This window comes from Myotis nattereri, assembly GCF_964212035.1.
Source record: "Myotis nattereri genome assembly, chromosome: 11".
Lineage (NCBI taxonomy): Eukaryota > Metazoa > Chordata > Mammalia > Chiroptera > Vespertilionidae > Myotis > Myotis nattereri.
The window spans coordinates 32604678-32627573 of record NC_138086.1 but is presented as its reverse complement, the minus strand read 5'-3'; the positions used below and the strand labels follow the sequence as shown (position 1 = coordinate 32627573).

Genomic DNA, 22896 nt, shown 5'->3' with positions numbered 1-22896 from the left:
GGCACCCTCTCCCACCACCCTAGCCTCCCCCTCCTCAGAGTAGCAGCCCTTCGGCTCAATGAACGTGCACAATGGGAGAATCTTCACCTGCAGGCTCCGGTGCTTCTGGCTGCTGTTTGAGTCCTGGCAGGGGCCCATTGGGCTCTTCGGGAGGCAGTGGAACAGTAGGAATGGGGTGAGGAGGAGGAAGTGGAGGCAGCTGTAAGGAGCAGTAAAAATTCTCAGTCCCGGAGAATTCTCAGTGACTTGGGCTTTCCTGCCTTTACCAGCGGGTGTCCTGAGAAATCCATCTAATTCCATTCTTCCTCCCCATTTCAGAATTCCTGTATCCCTCTGAATTCTCATCCGTACCATCATCCACAACTTTACCTCCTTCAGTCCTTCAGACCGAGGGGCACTGCTCTCTTTGACTTTCTAAATGACCAGCATCTCCATTCCCTCTTCCTACTTTCCCTTTGTCTCAATCTCTCCTGCTCCCCCGGCCCTTCCCAGCCTGGTCACCTCGGATTTCCCAGACAGATCTTCATCTTCGTCCTCATCCACAAAGGCGAAGGACTCCGGTCGGCCTCGGGGCGAGGAGCCCTGTTGCCCCTCCCCAGCCTGCCGCGCCTTCCCGTCAAAAGGCAGCTCTGACAGCTTCCTGGCCAGGTCCCGGGCTTCCCGCAGCCTCCGCTCAGGACACAGGTGGCGCTGCAGGAGGGCCTGTAGCTCTGACCGCTCCACGGAGCCCAGCAGGATCATTGACTCTGGGGGCGATCCAAGCTTAGCCCGAGGGCCTGCTGATTACCAGCCCCCTACTCGCCACCTCCACCCCACTCAGCCGGGACAGAAAACCAGCACCCATGCTTCCATTTTTTTTTTTTCCCTTTCTTCCTAAAAACTCATTTCACAAATCTTGCATGGTTGACCTGACTCAATCCTTTTTATTTCATCACCTAGTACGTACAGAGACCCAATTGATAGTACACTAATTGGTGCTAATTTGTGCTTATTTTGATATAGTCTGTTTGCAAATAGGTGAACTTGATATTAAAATAGGCTAATCAACCCTGTCTCCAAACAAGAAATATTAAAGGGCATTCATGTAGGCTGAGATGTGAATATACTTTGAAATAAGTCTACAAGGTTATTTAATTCTTTAGCGTCTGAGTGCTTCTAGGATATAAACAACATACCTACTTTTTCCGGGAAGGTCAACATTCTGCAACTGTAATTAACATTTTCGTTAAGTTTTAAGGCCATACAGTTGCAGCAATGTTATTGGAGATAAATCTTACCATTAAGTCTTAGTCATTATCATGGTGGCTGTACCACTGCTCCAGTGAAGAGCCCCTAGTGTACAAGCCACTTAGAGGTATTGGGGATTTGGAAAAAATTAAAACTGACCTAACTTGAGCAATTTGAATACTCTGATTATCTGAAATCAGAACTATTTTAATGCTCAAAATGGCCTGCCACAGTTCTTCTCAGTTACAGTAATTCAAACATCAGGCAAGTATTTATTTAATATTTAGTAAAAGTCTACAAGGAGGCAGTCTGACGGAGATGGACGTTATAGTCTCCACCCTCAAGGAATACCCAGTCTAGTGAGGAAGATCAGATACAGAGATATAAATCACAGTAAGAAATAACACAGAGCAAGATTAAGTGCCAGCGGTGGGTGGAAAGGATGGTGAATGAAGGAAGGGAAGTCTGAAGACCCAGCTTACTAAAACCATTCACTCCTTCATATGAAAGCTTTATCTGCTCTTCCAGTTGGACATTAAAGAACGGTGCTTATTTAGCTAGTAGCAAAGAGAACCACATAAGGGCCTGTAAGACTTACAACTGGGCCTCATCATTCATGGATTCCCCATTTGTGAATTCACCCATTTGTAACCCAAAACCAATACTCATGATGCTTCCCGTCATTCACAGATGTGCACAGAGCAGCAAAAAAATATGGGTTGCCCATGCACATATTCTTGAGCTGAGGTTAAACGAAGTGATGCTATACCTTTTTCCTTCCCAGCTTTTATATTGCAAACAAGTGTTCTTTTTGTGGTCCACTTACTGCCACGTTTTTCACATATTTTGTGTTTTGTGTTTTTCTTTTGCTGTTTCAAATTGCCCCCAAGCATAAAGGCTGTGATGTGCCTTATGGAGAAAATAAGTGAGTTATGTAAGCTTTGTCGAGGCATGAGCTATCATTCTGCTGGCTGTAAATTCAATTTGAATGAATCAACAATATATACTCAATAAGGTGTCTTTAAAGAGGAACATTCACAAAACAAATTTATGAATCGATTAGTGGAAGAGAATGGTGTGACCAGGGGCTTGCAGGAACTTAACCCTGTATGTCTTCTAGGAGCAATGGCTCAGTGTAGTATCCCTAATTCAGTGTTTGTGGTGACTTTATAGAACATAACTACAATGAATAAGAGAATGGACTGTATTTCTTTAGTTGGTTTTTAGCTGTGTTGTGCCTGTGCTATGGGTGTATTTTACCTTTCTCAGGATGATCTTCCCTAAGGAGCACAGGCTGGGTCTCCTATAGCAGACCGAATAGCCCCTACAGACAAACCCCACACCACAACGCCTCCTCTCTGACCTCTATGGAGCCCAGGTTCAGGTCACTAATTCAAGGGTTGTCTTCCTTCCTTCCCACTGACCTTTTGAATCAACCAGTGGTAAAGTCTTGACGGTGGTGGTCTGAAGCAGGGTTTGCAACTCCCCATATGTGCAAGAAGCTGAAACAAACTTCACGTCACGTACCATGATGTCTTCAACAAAGATTGTAAATTTGCTACAGAAGGAGAAAGCATAGGGGGTTAGTCCCCCACCATATGCCCATCCCTTTGCTGGCCTTTCCGCTCCTTCTGTGAGGGTTGCCATTTCGTCATTCACAATATTTATTAAGTACATGGGGATATAAAAATAAGTCAAAAGCAGTGCTTGCAAACATTGACCCTATCTGCAATCTCAACCTCAGCATCTCCCACCCCCACCGCATCAAGGCTGAACTAATTCCAGCTGGTGCCCCTGACCTGAGCTGGTTCCAACCAAGGTCAGGCAAGTAGGGTAGCTTCTTGACCTGGATGATGCTGTCATAGAGGGAGGGCTGCAGGCTCTGAGCCACCATATTGGCCAAGATAACAGCCACCATCATGGGAAGGATGTGGGCAATCTGACCCGTTAATTCGAAGCAAATCACAGCTGTGGAGACTGTGTGGGACACTGCACCCGTCAGTGCGGCTGCTCCTAGAATGAGACACAGGAATGTACTGGTGGGTTAGAGCTGCAGTTCTTGGCATGCAGGACACATGGGGATGTGACGAGAGTGACAGAGTGGGTCAGTGCCAACACTCCAAGATAACCATTTGTCAATAGTAGGAGCTTCACAAAGGTAGAAATTTTGTCTAATCGCTTCTCTGATATGTTTGCTAGTGCCTAGAACACTGTTTGACACATTGCTACTTACTTAACAAATAAGTGTGCGGGGGGTGGGGGGAAGTAGGGGCTAGAATGCTGGACTATTAGAAAATCATCATTTTGATCTCATTCCATGACCTTTGACAAGTTATGAAATCATTGTGTGTGCCCATATTGTCATTTCTAAAACAAAGATAGTGATGTCTTATCCATTCCTGGTGTTTGAAAGTTTGTATCATTCTTTTCAATATATTTTTAAATTATTAATTTCAGAGAGAGGAAGGGAGAGGGGGAGAGAGACAGAAACATCAATGATGAGAAAGAATCATTGATTGTCTGCCTCCTGCATGTTCCCCACCAGCCCACAACCCAGGCATGTGCCCTGACCAGGACTTAAAACCATGATTTCCTGGTTCATGGGTCAATGCTTAACCACTAGCCAAACCGGCCAGGCAAAAGTTTGTATCAGTCTTAACTGACCATTTTAAAACCCAGTTATGACATTCTACTTTGGACCTCAGGTTTTGAGCCAACAACTTATGGGAGAGTAAAATCACCGTATGGCAATAAAACTGGTTAGTGCTCCTCTATCTAGGGGAGCATGGCCTTATTTGTTATGGGATTTCGGTAAAAAGAAAGAGGAGGGAGGAGGTGTAGCAGTTCTGGGGATTTGTATTGGTCACTGTGTTAGACATAGGTTTTGGTTGGATGGGCTAATAGATTTAATGAAAAAAACATCAGAGATTCACAGAGTTTTATGGCTGTAAAATATCTCAGAAGTCACTTCTGAAGAAACTAAGGCTCAGAAGGGCAGCTAACTTGTCCATGACCATCCAGGTGACACGGGCCAGCTATGGGTCCAGAGCCCATGTTCCTTAGCTCTTAGTCATGTGCTTTTAAGTCCCGTCAATACTGGCCTATCTGCAAGGTGAACGTAGTCGAGCCAGTCACATGCATTGTTGTTTCCATGATTCTTTGGAAGAAAAAAAAAGCCCTTACCAAATATTCAGACACAATCCTAGGTACTTTTATCCCTATTGTCTTATTTAATCCCCATAATCCCTCTTTTACATGAAGAAACTAAATCTCATAGACAGACATTCAATGACAGTCAGAATCAAGGGTTGATTCTTTGAATACAAGTTGAATTAAACAGCATTAAATTAAAACCATATTGTATAGCCTGGAATGACGATGTCAAGGGAGAGTTGGAGTGTGGGTATTTGAGGGACTCAAATATTTAGTTTCAAGAGGGTGAAATGTGTCTCACCAATTACTGCGTAGCCCCCAGGTAGGATCTTGTAGATGATGCCATCAAATAAGATACCATCAGGAAATATCATGGCCATGATCTCTCCTACCAGCCTTCCAAATGCAGCTCCTAGACAGAGACAAAAGGAAAGTGCTGAGAGGTCCAAACTGCTTATCCTCTGTATCCCCTCCTCGGGCACTAAGACCAAATACAGGCCCCCAGAACTCCAGGCCTTTCCTTATTTTCCCAGTACCCTAGATTGCAGCTATCAGTACAATCCCAGGCTCCCCATCAGAACTCACCTAGCACAAACACAGGCATGAAGCCTCCGCAGGGTATGGGCATAGTGGTGGCCACGATGGACATCCAGAACTGGGGTAAAAAGAGGCATCAGGATACCCTCTCAACTCTGCCCAACACACACACACACACACACACACACACACACACACACTCAACCCCTTTCCCGCTATCCTCCTCCTGCCTGCTTTAAGAGCCGCAGAAATGCTGGAATGGCTCATCCTTCTGAAAGCTATCATGTCTACCCCGCTTCCTCCAGCAGCAAGAAACATGGAGTTCTCAGGCTAAGAGATCACAACACTATAAGAAAGTTCCTCCAGATGGTTAACCCCAAACCCTCCTACTTGGAGTGACTATGTTTGCCTTTATTCAATCTAGAACAAGGAGTGGGACCTCAGAGGTTCTCTGTCACTGCCCTCAAAGGGCCCTAGCCCATGCAGCCTCTTTGATTTGAACAGTCACCTCAATAGAAGAGATTGAAACTCTTGAAGCTGAAAGATATCTTTTCCGAGTCAGATTGTTTCTGAAAAAGATCCCCAGTTGGAAATGGCAGACACCTTAAAGTCTTAGTGACTTACTGTGTGACTAATTGAGCTTTAATGTAGTTATTTACAAAGCCATTTATATGGTGAACCTCACAGGGGAAACTGGAGCAACTGTCCTGTCTGAGCCATTTCCTGTGACATCAAATGACTTTAAACAAAAGGATCAAAAAATCTGACCCCACCCTAGCCATACAGGAAGGGCATCTTGAGAAAGCCAGGTGAGTCAGCCAGTGTAATAGAAAGGATCTTCAAGGCCCACCTCGTCAGGTAGTATCCCAATAGAAACTGGGATAATTTTAGAAAAAGCAATATGTGCATTTTGTGGCAAAGAATACAAAGAATTGAAAAACAGAGTGGAAAAAGGAGAAGTGCTTGAACTTTAATGAGACATAGTATATAAATTCATTAATAGATTTACATATCATTTCAAAATAAGCAAGCCAATCTTGGAAAAAGGATCTCAAACTAAGATCAGAACGAATTGCCAGGAACAAAATATTTACAATTAAAAAACTGCACCAATTGCATTGAATACTAATGAGAAGTAAATTTCTCGATTTCCTGAACCTTAGAAAGAATTCCCTTGATCCAGGGCTGACCTCCAGAGGACATGACAAAGGCTCTGAGAAGGTTTCATCCCAGAAACTCTGGAATGAGGCAAAACACATTGTACTTCACGGCAGAATATCTGTTTTTAAATAGCTGAAATGGAAAAGTTGAATACACAAAGAGAATATAGACTGAGAAGTCTTGAGTGTATCGTTATCTTTGCTTTCTCTCTGTACTGGCATAGTGCTCAGGAAATGTAGGTAGGATGTAGATAGGTAGGTGAGTAGGTGAGTAGAAGGAAGGAAAGAATGAAAGAAACAAGAGAGCTTGGTCAAATAGTATTCATGCAAAACAGAAAACACTTCTGACAGCTAATATTTGCTAAAATACCCAACAGTATTATTCACGGGGAATGTGAGGTTAAACTGCAGGTGATCAGATATAACTGGAGGCCACCATTTCCGACTTTCTGGAGACAGAGTTCTAGGCAACTTGCAGTTTAAGCTTCTTAAGTGCCTTTGACCTATGCTAGTTTGAGACCCCTAGAACTATTCTGTACCATATCTTTGGAATAAGTACCTAAGGGATTTTGCAAAGCCATAGGGATTTGTAGGCTCAAAGCAATCTGAAAGCTTCAGTATTACAGATAACAGGTGGCAGGCAGGTCTGATTTCTGAGGATGAACTTTAGATTAGCCTCCCAGATATGAGGAAGAACATAGAGGACATAGGAGTATCAACTCCTATAGCACGAAGAATAGCACATAAGACTAGTCAGCCAAAATTTTGAGCTATTAGCACATGAAAGGGAAAGTCAGGATGCAATGCAAGTGATTGGAACACAATTAACTCCCAAGATTTTAAATTAGGGAGATGGGAAACTAGAGAGCCAAGATCACAGATTCTACTTTATTTAGACCCTTCACAAGAAGGAGTGATTTGAAGATTAGGCAAAAATGAATTCTCCGGAGCCTCAGGCTGTGCTGAGAACTTCGTGACACCGGGTAATCATGTTAGACTTATTGAAAGGGAAACTGAGAAGTTGTAATTATATTTCAAACGCATTGTGAAACCTCCTGACTTACAACATAATGACACTTTCCATGTCTTAAGATTGAGGAAGTTGGAGGTTCCCTTCCTCAATATTATTAAAGACCTGAACGAAGACTTTTATCAGCCTGCACTTATGTAGCCAGAAGACCATATGAATTTTAAATCAGACTGTGGGAAAGCAGTTCTAGTCACTGTTATATTTTGATTCAGCGATGTAGCCGATGGCCCACACTCTGGAAAAACTAAAGGTATGTTTATGTGTCCAATGATAGGACAGTGGAAAATAGTGACAACTAAGTAATATGGATTTATAGCCATGATGATTTTATGTTTATAAATATTATAGAAAATAATAGGCCTAATGCAAACTATTGGGCTTGAAATATAGCCCAGAAAGTGTGTGAATTCCTTTTCCTGATGTACTAATGATATACAAATTTTCAAGGATATAATTCAGTGAAAAATTAATAGTAGTGACATACAGTTGAGTTTTTCTATGTCATCCAGTAAATTTCTCAGAATAAATTTTAATCGGTAAAGTGGTAGGTTTCCAGATATATACATGGGAATCCTGGGAGGTGAGGTGAGGTGTGGGGGAAATGCTGAAAAATATACGTTATTTTGTTTCTCTAAAATATTTCAAAAGCTTGACACTTTAAAAGTACATATGTCCCCAACTTTACCATATAGTTCAGTCTAGAGGAATACCAGAAATCACAATTATCATCATTGAATAATAAATTCTGAAATGCCATCAAAACTTAGACTTGGTTACAGCTGATGGGTTTGTATACTCAACAACAATTACAGGAAGTTGAGATTTATAAATTAGAGAAGATGAAGTCTATAAAGAAAGCCCCTCCCAACCCCCCCCCCCCAAAAAAAATCCTTAACAAGATACTTTGAACTTCTTTATGATAAAAATATCAAATATTTTGAAGGAAGAAACAAAAATTTAATAAAGCAGGTATGCAAAATGTGGAAGCTATAGATCCAGTTAACCCATGTGGAGTGAAATAGGGAAAAACATACACAATTACAGCTTCTAGAAACCCACAGCAAATCCTGGGAATGCAAGTTACAAAGTTGGAACCTGGTGTGTCAAAGTGCCTGATATCTCTAAATCATCGACAAGTGCATTAAATGAGCAGCAACAAAAAGAAAAAACTAAAAAAACATTTTTTCAAACATAAGATTTGCCAAAGATCAGCAATCAAGTACTTGGCACATAGAAGGTATATAACATTTATTGAATAAATGAGTAAGTGAACCCACTATAGCTATTACAATATAAAAGTTATTTAGTGACTCATATTCTGGTGAAATACAGATTCATAAAAAGTATCATAGCCGAAACCGGTTTGGCTCAGTGGATAGAGCGTCGGCCTGCGGACTGAGGGGTCCCAGGTTCGATTCCGGTCAAGGGCATGTACCTGGGTTGCGGGCACATCCCCGATGGGGGATGTGCAAGAGGCAGCTGATCGATGTTTCTCTCTCATCGATGTTTCTAACTCTCTCTATCTCTCTCCCTTCCTCTCTGTGAAAAATCAATAAAATATATTAAAAAAAAAAAAAATTTAAAAAAAAAGTATCATGAATAAGTTAATAGCAGGGTATTCAAAAGCATGAAACTTCAGTGTGGACAGACTTTTAAATGAGAGCCCTAATACACAGAGGAAAATGTTGGATTATTCACGCAAGACTTACTATTAGTAATAAGGCAATCATCAAAAAAGAAAACAAATGCAATCAGCAATAGTAACAGATGTGACAACCAGGGGTGGAAATTAAAATATCTTTGTATAGGTAATAATTGAGAAGTCTATATATTTATACTTGACATCATACTTGACATGCAGATATGAAAAAGAATTGACATAAAAAGAGATCGGCTTTTGTTTCCTAACTGGAGTTAGAAGAAAGTGGTTTGAGAATGGCAAAACCCTCATGGCCTCACTACCTAACAGGGAATAATAACATTTATAAAAATTGTTTATAGTCACTAATAAAATTGATTGAAATATTTTATCTCCTTTGCAAGTCTAGAAAACAGATTACCCACTAGACTGGGGGAAATGGATATGTAAATCAGCTAGAAATGGAGAATCGGATACAAGGAGAATGAAGTGCCTAATTTTCTAATATGTGGGGGGCTTTGGTTCATTTACATGAGCTTTTTACACAGTTATCTATTTTGCTGAACTCTATCTTGCCCTTGTTTATTTGGCTGCTGTGATGTCTTAATAATTTAGTGAGTGGAACATTTGGAAAGGTTATAATAATTATGGTAATATCACTAAGTTGACATGAATGGAACAATTAACCTAGATCATTGTTCTAGGTTCACCTACAAAAATGAGCAACTTGTGCTATGGTTTCCAAGCTAATTCTTTTTAAGTTGGATGAACACCAGATGCAGTTTCACCCTTTCTTACCCTATGCAAACCCCGGATTCCTAGGTTGAAAACAAACAGAAGCTTAGGGAGTCAGGAGTGTAGGGAGAGGTACCTTCATGATAAAGAAGAGGAAAACAATGATGACAACGTTGACCTGTGGGTGGATCCACACAGCTGACCGGCCCAGGCTTTCAGGGTCACCCAGGTGTTTTGCCCACGTGTTGTTGTCAAACAGGGTACTGATTGCTTCACGAGGCATCAACTGTAAAAGGGGGAACAAAAGGGGGTAGTTCTTCAGGGATGCTCAGTCCTTCCTCTTTTTAGAGAACTGACTTCCAGTCTTACTTTTCAAGGGTCCCTTCTGCTCTTCTCTCATGGATAGATTTTATACTTGGCCAAAAGCCTGAGGGACATCTGTATTGTTTCCCTTTTTCCGTGTGGCCCAGTCCTGGCTTAGTCCCTATCATAAGCTCAGTGACCTGACTCCACCCTCAGACTCCCTTGCGGCTGACCTCTCCAGCCATGAATTGACCCATTCCTGGTGGAAACGTGCACGAGGCGATGACAAAGGTGACAATTCCAGGGTACAGCAGGCGGCTGAAAAAGAAATAGAATGCATGGTCCCCTGAATTTAGTCAACTCATAGTGGATGCCACACTGAATTCTGGGAAGCTGAAGTTTTCTGTGGTCTCCTGTAGTCTCAGTTCTTTAAACAGAGTATCTTTCCACCAAAATACCATTTTTAAAGGGGACACCACACCACTCACCTCCTTTATATGGTATCAGGGCTTCTGCATTTTATCACCAGGCACCGAAAGGCATTAACACCTTCCACATAGATTTACAAAGAGGAACTCATGGAGAAACCAGAAAGTAAGTGGGAAGGACTGAGTAAGGGCAGTGACTCACTGCTTAGCAAGAAACTGGCTGAGGGCCTTGTGCTTTCGGACACCGAGCATGACTTGGCGATGCAAATACACAAATACAGCTCCCAGGAACCCACAGCAAATCCTGAGGGTGTAAATTATACAGAAATGAAGTCCCCATCCCTAAGACCTACCCATGGGGAACAAATACCAGGCATCTGCCTTCCCTTTCTACCCACCTCTCCCCAACAATTTATGCTTCTCCTATGTGAGCCCCACCTTCTTCCCAGCTTGGGTCCCTTCTAATCCTAAGATACACCCACCCCCATCTCGCCACTTCCTGAGGAGGTGACCCCACTGACCCAATGACGGCAAAAGCTGGCAGCTCCTGCAGGTCAAAGGGGAAATCCATTCGGAAATTTGTTCTGAAGAGAGCAGTGATGGTATCTAAAGGATGGAAAGGCCAAGGATTATGGTGGGAGTGTCACAAAAACCCACTGAGAGGGAACCAGAAGTCATCAGCTTTAAGGATCAACTCCTTCTTCCTCCAAGCCCAACATTTACTCTTCTACTTAATTTCTTTTTTCTATGCACAACCAGTACTCCATTATTCCTTGTCCTATATCCTTGGGTCTTGGTCCCACTTCCCAAATAAAGTCATCCATTCCTTTTCTGCACTGCCTCATGGAGCTTCCCTCCGTGCCCCATTACAAGCCTCCCTGTTCAGGTGCCTCCACCCCAGGGCCCCATTACCAGCATCCTTGTTCCACACGGCCAGCACACGGAAAACAAAGGCACTGAACGTGGCTGCAAAGAACCCTCGCCAGTAGTTGTGCACAGCAAAGTAGGTAGAAGTGACCTCAATGCTGAACAACACTCCTGTAGGGGCACGAATGTAGGGTCAGGTGCAGGCAAGTGTGAAAGGCTCCTTCCCACACTCCCACCCTGTAGACCTGTTGGAGTCTGTGCTTAATCCTTTTCTCTTGGAGTCCATGCTCTAAACCATATACCTAGTCATGGTAGCAGCATTGTGTAGGCCAGGGATGTGGTTCAACAAGATACAGAGAGGACAACAGATGAGGATCAGGTGGTCATGCTCTCTCCATCCCTTAGAAAGTAGGGTTGGGTGAGATTCACGAAGTCAGATATCCACAAGGATTTAAAGTCACTAAAAATTTTCTGCAGAAAAGTCATGAGAGAGAAGGAAGGAAGAAAGAGAACAGAAGAGAATAGGATGGGTGGAATTTCAGAAAACTGAGTGAGGGAATGGGGAATCTGGGGCAGACAGAGCTTTGCCAACCACCCTTCTGCCCCTGCACCTTCTATCCCTAAAAGGAGGATTCGACACAGTAAAGAATCAGGTGGAGAAAGTCTCTCTTCTTTACCAGTAACAGAACCACAGCCAGCTTTGATTTGCCTGGGTATAAACTATCCAACTTATGAATATTTTACAACCATTTATTGAAATTCTAGGCTAGATTTTCTTTCCCACAATGAGGTTCTGGGACACTTCCTCTAACCGTCTGTCACTTTATACTCAGGAATGAGAACTAATTTTAATATTAGCCTGAGCCAAACAGAAAATGTGCTAGGAAACAAGGCAGTAAAAACACAAACAGCCTCTGGAAGTGCTCTGATCTCTTCAGTTCTGTAACATCGCTCTCTTCTCCCACCCTGGATGCTCTTCTTGTTTCTCCTCTGCCTCCCTTGCCTCTGTCCCACCCAAGGCCTTGGCCTTGGTCTCCTATTCTTGTTACTCAGAGATGCACTTTGTCTCTCAAGTTCATTTATGCCCATAGATTCAACCAGTACCTATAAGCTACTGATTAACAAAACTATGGTTTTAGCCCCAGTTCGTGAACTTCAGACTTACCAACCCAGTTGCCCATTTGATATCACTTGGATATGCCACAGGAACTTTATATTCCACATATGCAAAGTGAAAATTATCAACTCCCCACACCTGTTTACTTCATATATTCCCTAGCTTGGTTACTACCACTAACCACCCAAATATCCTTACTATAAATGTGAGAGTTAGCCTAGATTCCTCCTTCTGTCTTATTCTGCACATCCTCACATAAAATCAATCACCAGGTTGCATCAGTTTTACTTTCTATTGCCCATATATATCATCCTCATCTCTGTCTCTTCTGCCTCTGGCTAGTTCAGTCTCTTGTCATCTGGCATCATGACAATGACAGTAGTCTTCTTGTTCATCTTGGATTAAACCTGTTAATCCACAAGCAAGCTCTATCCTGCACACTCCTGTCAATGGGATTGGATCACCCTATAAAGCTGGCCATGGCACTTCCTTGTTCAAAATTCTTCAAGGGCTCCCCTTCGCTGTGACAGCATTTACCAAAGTCAGGTCCATGAGATGCTATGAGGCCCTTGAGAAGGTACTTGCAAAATGGATTCTGTGGGGTTGCCAGGTGGGAGTAGAGGGGGGGCAAGTAAAAATAGTCATATGTTATTTTATTCAACAAGAGTGTACTGCCCAGCTGGCGTGGCTCAGTGGTTGAGTGTCAACCTATGAACCAGGAGGTCACAGTTCGATTCCCTATCAGGGCACTTGCCTGGGTTGTGGGCTCAATCCCCAGTGGGGGAGTGCAGGAGGCAGCTGATCAATGATTCTCTCCCATCACTGATGTTTCTATCTCTCTCTCCCTCTCTGAAATCAATAAAAAATATTAAAAAATAAATTAAAAAGTTTTTAAAAAGTAAATTAAAAAAAAAAAGGATTCTGTGGGAAATGCTGAACTTGAGCCACATTTTGTATATTTACACTACATGTCAGCATATCAAACATTCTGGTAACTTTTCCAGTTTAAAAAACACAGGATTTTCCAACTTATTTGACCTCAGAATCCCTTTTACACATTCCATCTATTAACACCATGAATACTGTGCTCTGTGAAAACATATTTGGGCAAATTCTAGCCTAGAGAATAAATAAAATCAACTTTCTTGTGCAAGGCTTATGGGGACCTTCATGAGTTAGCCCCCATTTACCTGCAATATTCTTTGACTGTCATTATAGCCTCCAGAGTTTTAATGTTGTTTCTTCTGCCCAGAATACCCTGTTCTGGCTGTCTTCCCTAAGTGTCAGATCAAGCATCATCGCTTATAAAGTTCAATTGACAAGCCCCCAACCCCCACCCAGGCAGCTTAGCAGAAGGTTCCCATTGCACTTGCCCAGGCTGCCAAGGAGACACTTCTGTGAGTGATGGTCTCCTTGCCTGCCTGTCTACCCTTTCAAGGTGAACTCCTTGAGAGCACAGGGTCCAGCCCAGAGCCCAGAGGGCAGCACAGAGCACATGTAACAGAAGCAAAAATGTGTTTGTCATTTTGGTAGGATGCTGAAGTCTATTTCTTTCATCAGTATAAGCCTGCAAGGAATTAACAGTTGACTAAATAGTGAATAAATGATCTTAATAGTATTTTTTTCTTTCAGAGTTAGTCTATGTTCATAAAATGAAACCAGTCAAGTAATGTTACCTGCAAGTCCATGTAATATTTGCCACTTAGTACAAACATTCTAAAAATGACATCTTCATGGTGCTGGGAAAACTGGAAAGCCACTTGCAAATGAACGAAACTGGGTTACAGTTTGTCCCCATGTACAAAAAATAATTCAAAATGGATCAAAGACCTAAATATAAGAGCCGAAACAATAAGTTACATAGAAGAAAATATAGGTACCAATCTTATGGACCTTGGTAATAGAGAATATTTTATGAACTTGACCCCAAAGGCAAGGAAAGTAAAGGCAAAAATAAATGCATCGGACTATATAAAACTAAAAAGCTCTGCACAGAAAAAGAAACTGATAACAAAACAAAAAGGCAGCCAACCAGATGGGAGATATTTGCAAACAGTAGTTCCAACAAAGGTTAAATTTCCAAAATATATAAAGAACTCATAAAATTCAATACCAAACAAACAACCCAATCAAAAAGTGGGCAGAGAACCTGAAAATACACCTCTTCCAAGACGACATAAACAGCCAATGGATATTTGAAAAGATGTTCAATATCACTGACAATTAGGGAAATGCAAATCAAAACTGCAATGAGATACCACCTTACACCTGTTAGAGTGGCCATTTTCAACAAAACAAGAAATAACAAGTGTTGGAGAGATCGTGGAAAAAAGGGAACCCTCATCCACTGCTGGTGGGAATGTAGACTGGTACAACCACTATGAAAAGCAGTCTGGCGATTCCTCAAAAAATTGAGAATAGAGCCCTGACCCATTTGGCTCAGTGGATAGAGCGTCGGCCTGCAGACTGAAAGGTCTCAGGTTCGATTACAGTCAAGGGCATGTACCTTGGTTGCGGGCACATCCCCAGTAGGGGTTGTGCAGGAGGCAGCTGATGGATGTTTCTCTCTCATCGATGTTTCTAACTCTCTATCCCTCTCTTTTCCTCTCTGTAAAAAATCAATAAAATATATATTTTTTAAAAAAATTGAGAATAGAGCTATCATACGACCCAGCAATTCCTCTCCTGGGTATATATTCAAAACCTCAAAATAATCTGTACTTATAATAGGGTAATATGCAAATTGGTCCGTTATGCCGTCACAGAATGACCGAACAGCAGGAGGGCAGAGCAGTGAGCTACAAGCAGCGGAGAGCTACAGGAGGGTGGGCAGCAAGCTATGTGTAGCAGAGAGAGCTATGAGCAGCGGTGGGTGGGGCGGTGCAGCAGGGAGCTACTCGCACACAGATTCATGTGTAGGGCCACTAGTGTATTCATAAAGATATATGCACCCCTATGTTCATGGCAGCATTATTTATAGTGGCCAAGACATGGAAACAACCAAAGTGTCCCACAATAGAGGACTGGATAAAGATGATGTGGTGCATATACACAATGGAATTCTACTCAGCCATAAGAAAGGACGAAATATTGCCATTTGCAACGACATGTATAGATCCTGAGAACATTATGCTAAGTGAAATAAATCAGTCTGAAAAAGCTAAGAACCATATGATTTCACTCATATGTGGGATATAAAACTGAGACTCATTAACACACAGCAGTGGGGTGGTTGCCAGAGGGAAGGGGTAGGGGGTGAAGGAGGTCTCAATATGTGGTGACAAAAGAAGATTTGACTTTGGGTGGTGGGCAGACAGTGCAATATATACAGATCTTATAACATAGAAACCCACACCTGAAACCTATATGTTCATGTTGACCAATGTCACCCCAATCAATTTAACTAAAAAAAAAAACAAACAAAAAAAACGGCATCTTCACTTTTCAATGCTTAACATTTTCTTGTGTCAAGAGCCACATTTTGTTTGTTTCTGCGGGCTTCAGCACCATGTTTTATCTGTAACTTTCCTATGGTCTTTCCCATACTCTACACAAGGCCAAGACAAACTTTCCTCCTTCATCCCAGAAATTCCAATTTTATGCAGAAAATTCAGGTTCTTTTCACTTTAAAAGAATCTAATTTAAAAAATGGTTTTACCTGTCTAAAAACGTTCCTTAGATCTTTTGGATTTGTGAGGTGAGAGAGTAAATAAAAGTGAAAGTGCCGCCCCCCCGCCACCACCCACCACCACCCACCACCCACCACCACCACCCCAAAAAGAAAAAAAATTTAAAAAAAGAAAAAAAAAGTGAAAGTGGTTATAAACATTAAGTGTGAAATTCAACGTGTGTAGAAATTCCAGCACACTACCCTTCATGGATGGGGACCAGTGGCTCTAATGTCAAGAGCTGACAACAGAAGGGCAAGCGGGTTGCCAGCTGCAGCATTTGCTGACCTCACCTCCTTACGCGGCGCGGCGCACACTGGCACAGTGTCAGGACAAGGAAACATGATACGTTTTCATTAACTCTGAGCGCTTATCCATATATCATCCTCAGGCCAAGCCACTTTAGCTACCTCCTCCACAAAAGGACTGATCACATTCTCATAATTGAGAAGATACCTCTAACAGCTGGTGCATTTAGGGAGCATATGCTATTCCTGTAATTTTGTTTCTCCAATTGTCAACTTGGTGTTCTTTCTGTCATTTGATGAATCCAATGACTGGTTGAAATAATCCCTGTTCTGTGGGTCTGGTTACAAAGAACATGGATGAGTAAATAAACACATACAACTGCTTTCTCTGACCATGTCTGCTTGTTAGTCATCCAGGACAAGGAAAGTAACCTGTTCTCTCCTTTCTAATCTCAGTCGCGTGCAGCTTTTGGCAGGAATACATGTAAAGTGCTTAGAATGTTGCCTGCACGCAGTAAATGCTCACTGAAAGTTAGCTGCTTTTGTTATACCCTGGTTTTAACTGGCAATACTCATACTTGGGGATGCTGACAGCTGCTTGGGGGGCAAAGTCAGGCAAGTGGACTGGTGTAGGAGGGGTAAATCACTTGCCTCCAAGTGGGGTCCCAAAGCAACAGCCGACTCCCACAGCACAGCCCACCGTCAGCATATCAGTATAATAGTATGGCTGCTACTAGGGAGAGACAGACCAAGAGAGAAAAGGGAGGGGTGAGAAAGAGGGGCAGAGAGAAGAAAGGAGAACAAACAAGGGTGAGGAATAAGGCAAAAGGAAAGGCTTAAGTCACAGGGAATCATAGTGGTCCCATTGCCCCTGCAATTCCCAAGCCAAGACAGGACGTGACCTCCCAGTGCAAGGCCAAACATAGAAAATGAAATAAAAGTTAGTTCAATGTATGGTGGGCAGGCAAGCCAATAAATGATCACCAGAGTGAGGCAGGAGGTGGGGACAGTCAGGGAGAGGAGTGTCAGTAGCAAGAGAGAGGGAAAGGACTTCAGACAAACAGCACTACCAATCCAGCCTGCAGGAAACAGCCGTCGGCCTCAAAAGAACATGCAGTTCTTTGGTAGAAAAGTGTGGGTGTCTGAAGACCAGGGGCTGAAGGCCCACCCACCAGTCCCTTCAGTGAGCACCCCCTTCCACCCCAAAGCTGTGGCAGCCACCCAGACCCCCCTTCCAAGTCATGCTCAGGAAATGGGTGGGAGGAAGTGGGACTTGCCTCCGACAGGGGCTGCAAAGCAGCATCCCACGCCCACTGCGCAGGCCGACACCACGAGGTCAAGCTGCCCAGGCACGGTCTGCAACAGAGAAGCACGCGGGACAAGGAGGGCAGAGGGCTGAGGTAAGGGGGCAGTGTCAGAGGATGGGGTGGGGAACCAGGAATGAGGAAGGGACAGGGTAGCACAGGAGGGAATCAGGGAGGGGAACCGACATGGGGCAGGGGTGTGGACTGGCAGGTTAACAGAGGAGCGAGCCGTGTGCAGGCTCCAATGCAGGGGTGCAGAGCAAGAAGGAGGGGACATTACTGGACAGACACAGGCTGAACAGAGGCGTCGGGTGGCGAGGGCAGGCGGCATATGTGTGTGTGGAGAACAGGGGAGCATGGATTAGCGCCATGCCCTGTTTTAGCATCCAGGCCAGCCCGGAGCAAAGGCAGCCCTCCTGACACCCTGAACACACACAGCCCCACTTCATTTGACTTTCTCCACCTTACCTCATACACCCCAGAGAACACAGACATAAACTTGCTGAGGACAGCGGCACAGATGCTGGCAATGTGAACAAAAGGGCCCTGGGAGAGAGACGAGGGGAGGGGTTAGGAGCAGGGATCCAGGTGGGAGGCTCTGTGTCATTCCACGCACGAACATTTATTGCTCCAGGCACCGTACTATCTGCTGAAAACAGACGTGAGTAACACAGAAGTTCTGCCCTCATGGAGCTTCATCCCAGAGAGGAAGGGAGATGATACACCAGCATTTTATTAAAGCAGAAACTTCTAAGGCAGTGGCTCTCAACCTTCTGGCCCTTTAAATACAGTTCCTCATGTTGTGAGCCAACCATAAAATTATTTTCGTTGCTACTTCATAACTGTAATGTTGCTACTGATATGAATAGTGATGTAAATATCTGATATGTAGGATGGTCTTAGGCGACCCCTGTGAAAGGGTAGTTCGACCACCAAAGGGGTCGCGACCCACAGGTTGAGAACCGCTGTTCTAAGGTCTAGGAAGAAATCGAGGGAGGGCAAGGGGACAGAGATAGATGGGACAGATGAGGTGTGATGGGGGGGTGTCTAGAGAAGGTGCTCAGGGATGGTCACCAATGAGTAGTGCCTTATTGAAATGAGGGTGTGCGTCACGTGGGCGCCAGAAGGAAGAGTGTTCCAGGCTGAGGGCACAGCAAGCACAGGAGCCCTGAGAGGGGAACAAGCTTACAAGGTTGAAGGACAGGAAGACGGCATTGTTACCCAAAAACAGTACGTGAGGAGCAGCCTGGGAGGACCGAAGAGGGACAGCAAGGGGCCGGGTCACCACGGGCCTTCGAGGCCCAGTGAGAACTTTGGGTTTTATTTTAAGAATGGAAAGGCACTGGAAGTTCTTGAGCAGAGGTCAGACATTCCTGATTCCACTTTGAAAATATGACTCTGGCTGTGGTGTAGGTTATGGACTGTAGCAGGACAAGAACGCCCAGGAGCATAACCTTGAAGAAAGCATAGCTTCTCTCTAGCTCTCAGTTTTTGCATATTAAAACAAGGGCATGGGTCTGGAGTGTCTCTAAGGCAGAGGTCTGCAACTGGGGAAGACCCCCCCCCCCCCAAGGGAACATTTGACCATGTCTGGAGACATTCTGGTTGTCACAACTTGGGGTGCTATTGGCATCGAGGGAGTAGAGGCCATGGATGCTGCTGAACATCCTATCATGCCTAGGATGACCCCCCAGGACCAATATTATCCAGCCCCAAATGTCAACAGAGCCCAGGTTGGGAGACTGCTCTGAGGCCCTTCCAGCTCTGATGCTTCTGTTATTCTGCCCCAGGAGGAGAGCCTTCCCATGATTCCCTCCTCTTCCCCCCTGTTCCCCTTGCTCCCTTGGCTCTGACACTTGTCCTCATGCCCATGCTCATGTCTGTTCCCAGAGCCACCATCTGCCCAGCTCACACCTCAGGGACTGCCACCTACCTCCTTCCCCACAGGAATGCCACTGCCCAGCCCTGCAGTCAGGGCCACAACCTTGGCCACGAAGGCCTTGAGGGTGAGATATTCCTTCAGGATAACCCCACGAAGTATTGTCTTCATCTCAGGGATCCCAGAGCCTAAAAGGGTTGCAAAATGATTGTGTGCAGGTTCAAGTTGGAGGTTCAAAGGGAGATGAACATCCAGACAGTGGACATGGAGATGGGGGTGGGGAAGGGCCAGGGCTGTGCTGGGGAGGACAGTGACAAAGCAGGGGCAAGGGCTGTCAATAGGGCTGGGTGAGGGAGGGAGAGGGGTGGAAGGGTCAACAGGAAGGACAATGCGATTATACTGATGACCTGACGTGGGAGGGTCCAAGGGGGAGTTCTCACCAACAGCCTGGGGAGAGATGAGGTGGCAGAAGTGGGCGCTGAAGAGGATGAGGATAAGTGGGAAGGACACCCACACCAGGAACTGCAGAGGAAGGCTGGGCTGCACCTGGGAGTAGGTCCACTTGTAGACTGTGGAGACACACGCTGGGCTCAGTCCTGCGTGGATGGGAGGACACCGCCCCCCCACCCCACCCCACCCTCTGCCACACAGGTCAGCGTGCTAGGAGAATCATCCCACCAAGACTATCCCACAAAATCTCGCAAGATGGTACTATTCTCATTGGATGTGTGCGTGGGAGACCTGAGTTGCTGGAGATGCCCTGTTCCTTCCAGTTCCCACCACTAGTAGGAGGTGGAGCCCTTGCTACACACCACACTGGAGCTGGGCCTGCAGCCCAGCCACCCCGGTTTGCCAGGAACTGAGATGCTCCTGGATCGTAGGATGTTTGGTGCTCAAACCAGAGAAAGTCCTGGGAAAACCGGGGTGAGTATTAGAGGGACATCCATAGCTTGGCTGGTGGCAGGTGGCAGGGACAGGAGACATAGATCTAGGTTTGGTCTGGGCCTGATCTCCTCTGTGCAGTGTCTCCCTCCCAAAACACACCCAGCTTATCCTCAGTAGAAACTCTAGACACAGTCAGGTTATGGGGAGAGGCCGAGGGGACAGGGCCAGGTGAAACCTACCCTGGAGGGTTTTGGCACTAACATAATCCATGCTCCAGCTGACCAGAGCCATAAGCAGCCCCAGAAGCACCAGAAAGATCCAGTCTTCCCCTAACTTCCTTCTCACCACACGTCCCAGGCGGTAGGTACAATCTATAAGAGAAAGGGGTAAAGGAGAGCGGTAACCAGTCACTGCTCAGGCCTATGACTGAGGGCTGGAGCGGATGTCTCGTCTCACGTCTCATTCTTCATTTCTCTGCCAGGTGCTGCCTGGCCCCTTCCAAAGGCACTAAAGTTCAGTTCCCTACTGGATTCTTGAATTTCTTTCTAAAACTCATTTCTCGGGGCTGAGCAGGAGGGAAAGAGGGGAACAAGGCAAGTGAGAAAGAAGTGGGGAGAGCTGCCTCTCCTTAATACTGGGAGGAGGGCTCTGGGGTGTCTGTGGGGAGTGGGAGGGAGGGATTATGTAATAGGATGTCCAAGTTATTCTCCTAAGCCCTGCCCCTCCTCTATCCCAGATCACTTTATTCTGCAGTCCCCATCACCTTGGCATTTGGAATAGTGGTCCTCATCTGTGCTGTCCATGGTGGCACTGGAGCCCATCTTCCTGGGCATCCCCATGCCCTGCTCCTTGTCTGAGAATTGCTCCTTGTGATGGCCATAAATCTGGACAGAGGGAGAATGGGAATGCCTGTCTTGCAGAAAAGTCAAAAGGAATAGACAGAGGGAAGCACATAGACCCACAGAAATACACAAACAAACAGACAATCTTTTAAAATCCTGGGTGTTGAGGGCCTCAGGCAGCGCCACTTTGTGGTCCTCCTGCCCTCAGCTCCCCACTCTCCATTCATACATGTCCCTCTCCATCTGTACTCATCTTGGTCCATGGCAACCTTCATCAAGGAGGCCAATTTCTACTCTAAGTAGAGTTAGAACTGTGCATCTGTGTCAATGAAAAGTTTTCTGTGTCACTCTGCTTAGTGTATCTCAGCCTGTCTCTCTAATATCTCCAGACCCCTCCTACCCTGACTTCTCTCCTGGAATCCTGACATGATGGGATGAGGACAGACCAGAAGGTGACTCTTGGCTGCACTGTGCCTTGGTGTGTCTAGCCATACTGGAGGCCTCTGAGATGCTGGCCAAGATAAGATAAAGCCCATCCCTCACTCCCTGGACTCGTGTGCACCAACAGGAACGAGTATTGAGAAGGCAAGTCAATTCACTTCCTGTCAGAGCAGGGTAATTAGATGCTCCCCCAAAATGTGAAGAGGACAGAGGGGCCCCCCTCGGATTTGGTAGCCCTCCACTCTCATCCCCAGGTAGCCTGGCCTGCCCCACTGCACTAACTCCCTCCTCTGGGGCCAGGGTCAGGCCAGGCCATGTTGCTGGTTCTGGGAGAGCCTGAGTGGAAGAGATCTGATTTCACAATATGAGCAGTAGAGTGGGAGCTGGAGTAGTGGGCAGGTACAGGCTCATGGCTGTTCCGTCTTCTGGAATGAGGTTAGTGATGAGGGAGGTAGTGTTTCTGTCCACACCCCATCCAGGACACAGCAAGAAGACACTACCTACCAATGGTGCTCAGTACAGGCCCTTCCACAGGCTGTCTCATTCCCTTGGGTCCCAGGCTGGTGGAGATGAGGAAGAGGGGTGCTCTAGACCAGAACTGGGGAACACTGAAGGAGCCAGGTCAGTGCTGGCTGGTTCAGGACTAAGTACCATAGCAGAGCAGGGCTGGGGAGGGAAGGGAGGCGTCCAATCTGAAAGGGGGGTGGCATCTAGGCTTGGTTAGCAAGAATGCCTGTGTGTGTGTGTGTGTGTGTGTTTTGGGGGGGTGGGGGAGAATACTGCATGTGGGTGAGGGTATGAGGGAGCTCACACACGCAGTGGCATGGACTCCTCAGCCAGTCACTCATGTAGCTTATGTAAGCATGATCTCCTCATGCATGTGTGGCTTTGCCGTCCCATAGGATTCATGAGATTGCTGGGAAAGGTCATATAAAAGGACTTGTGTCTACTGAGCTAGGTCCAGCCCTCGGCAGGATTGTCATATTTTGAATACACTGCCATGTACTTTTTAAGTTAAAAAAAAATAACACTGCTCTTTCTTTTCACCCAACCCCTAATTTCCCTCAGTCCATCACACCGCCAGCTCCTCCAACCCACCACCCCTCCCCTCAGGGCTTTACCTGTGTGGGGTGGGCGTTGGGACGGGAGCCTGCATCCCTCCGGGGCCTGTGCTGAAGGCCCCCATTCTCCGAGGGCAGTCCGTAGCTGGTGCAGTGTTCGAAGGGCATGTACTGGTACTGGGGGGCACTACCCCACCAGCTTTGTTCGCGCCCACGCCGCGGGGACTCAGATGGCTTCATGCTCCCTCCCCCCCGCCAGGCCTTGGCCTGCTTGCCCCTGTCCAACCCCCAGTACAGCTCCTTAAGCCTGTCCTCTTGCCTGTCCCCAAGGCGTCTGGGGCAGCATGCCCACCCCCAGCTATATATAGCCAT

The 22896-nt window shown here is 45.4% G+C and overlaps 1 protein-coding gene across 1 annotated transcript in view; it reads right to left on the bottom strand.

The window, feature by feature from the left end:
• CLCN1 (chloride voltage-gated channel 1) overlaps positions 1 to 22896 on the bottom strand; it is a gene marked incomplete at both ends in the record, with an annotated part of 27560 nt that extends 4664 nt beyond the window's left edge. The window contains 18 exons of the mRNA XM_081102496.1: positions 88 to 199; positions 502 to 746; positions 2652 to 2785; positions 3027 to 3240; positions 4682 to 4792; positions 4966 to 5035; positions 9618 to 9767; positions 10018 to 10102; positions 10415 to 10516; positions 10734 to 10818; positions 11125 to 11250; positions 16764 to 16842; positions 17885 to 17962; positions 19350 to 19483; positions 19736 to 19864; positions 20420 to 20551; positions 20944 to 21064; positions 22585 to 22896. Coding sequence (XP_080958622.1) covers positions 88 to 199; positions 502 to 746; positions 2652 to 2785; positions 3027 to 3240; positions 4682 to 4792; positions 4966 to 5035; positions 9618 to 9767; positions 10018 to 10102; positions 10415 to 10516; positions 10734 to 10818; positions 11125 to 11250; positions 16764 to 16842; positions 17885 to 17962; positions 19350 to 19483; positions 19736 to 19864; positions 20420 to 20551; positions 20944 to 21064; positions 22585 to 22896 — 2419 coding nt within the window. The remainder of the gene's footprint in view (positions 1 to 87; positions 200 to 501; positions 747 to 2651; positions 2786 to 3026; positions 3241 to 4681; positions 4793 to 4965; positions 5036 to 9617; positions 9768 to 10017; positions 10103 to 10414; positions 10517 to 10733; positions 10819 to 11124; positions 11251 to 16763; positions 16843 to 17884; positions 17963 to 19349; positions 19484 to 19735; positions 19865 to 20419; positions 20552 to 20943; positions 21065 to 22584) is intronic.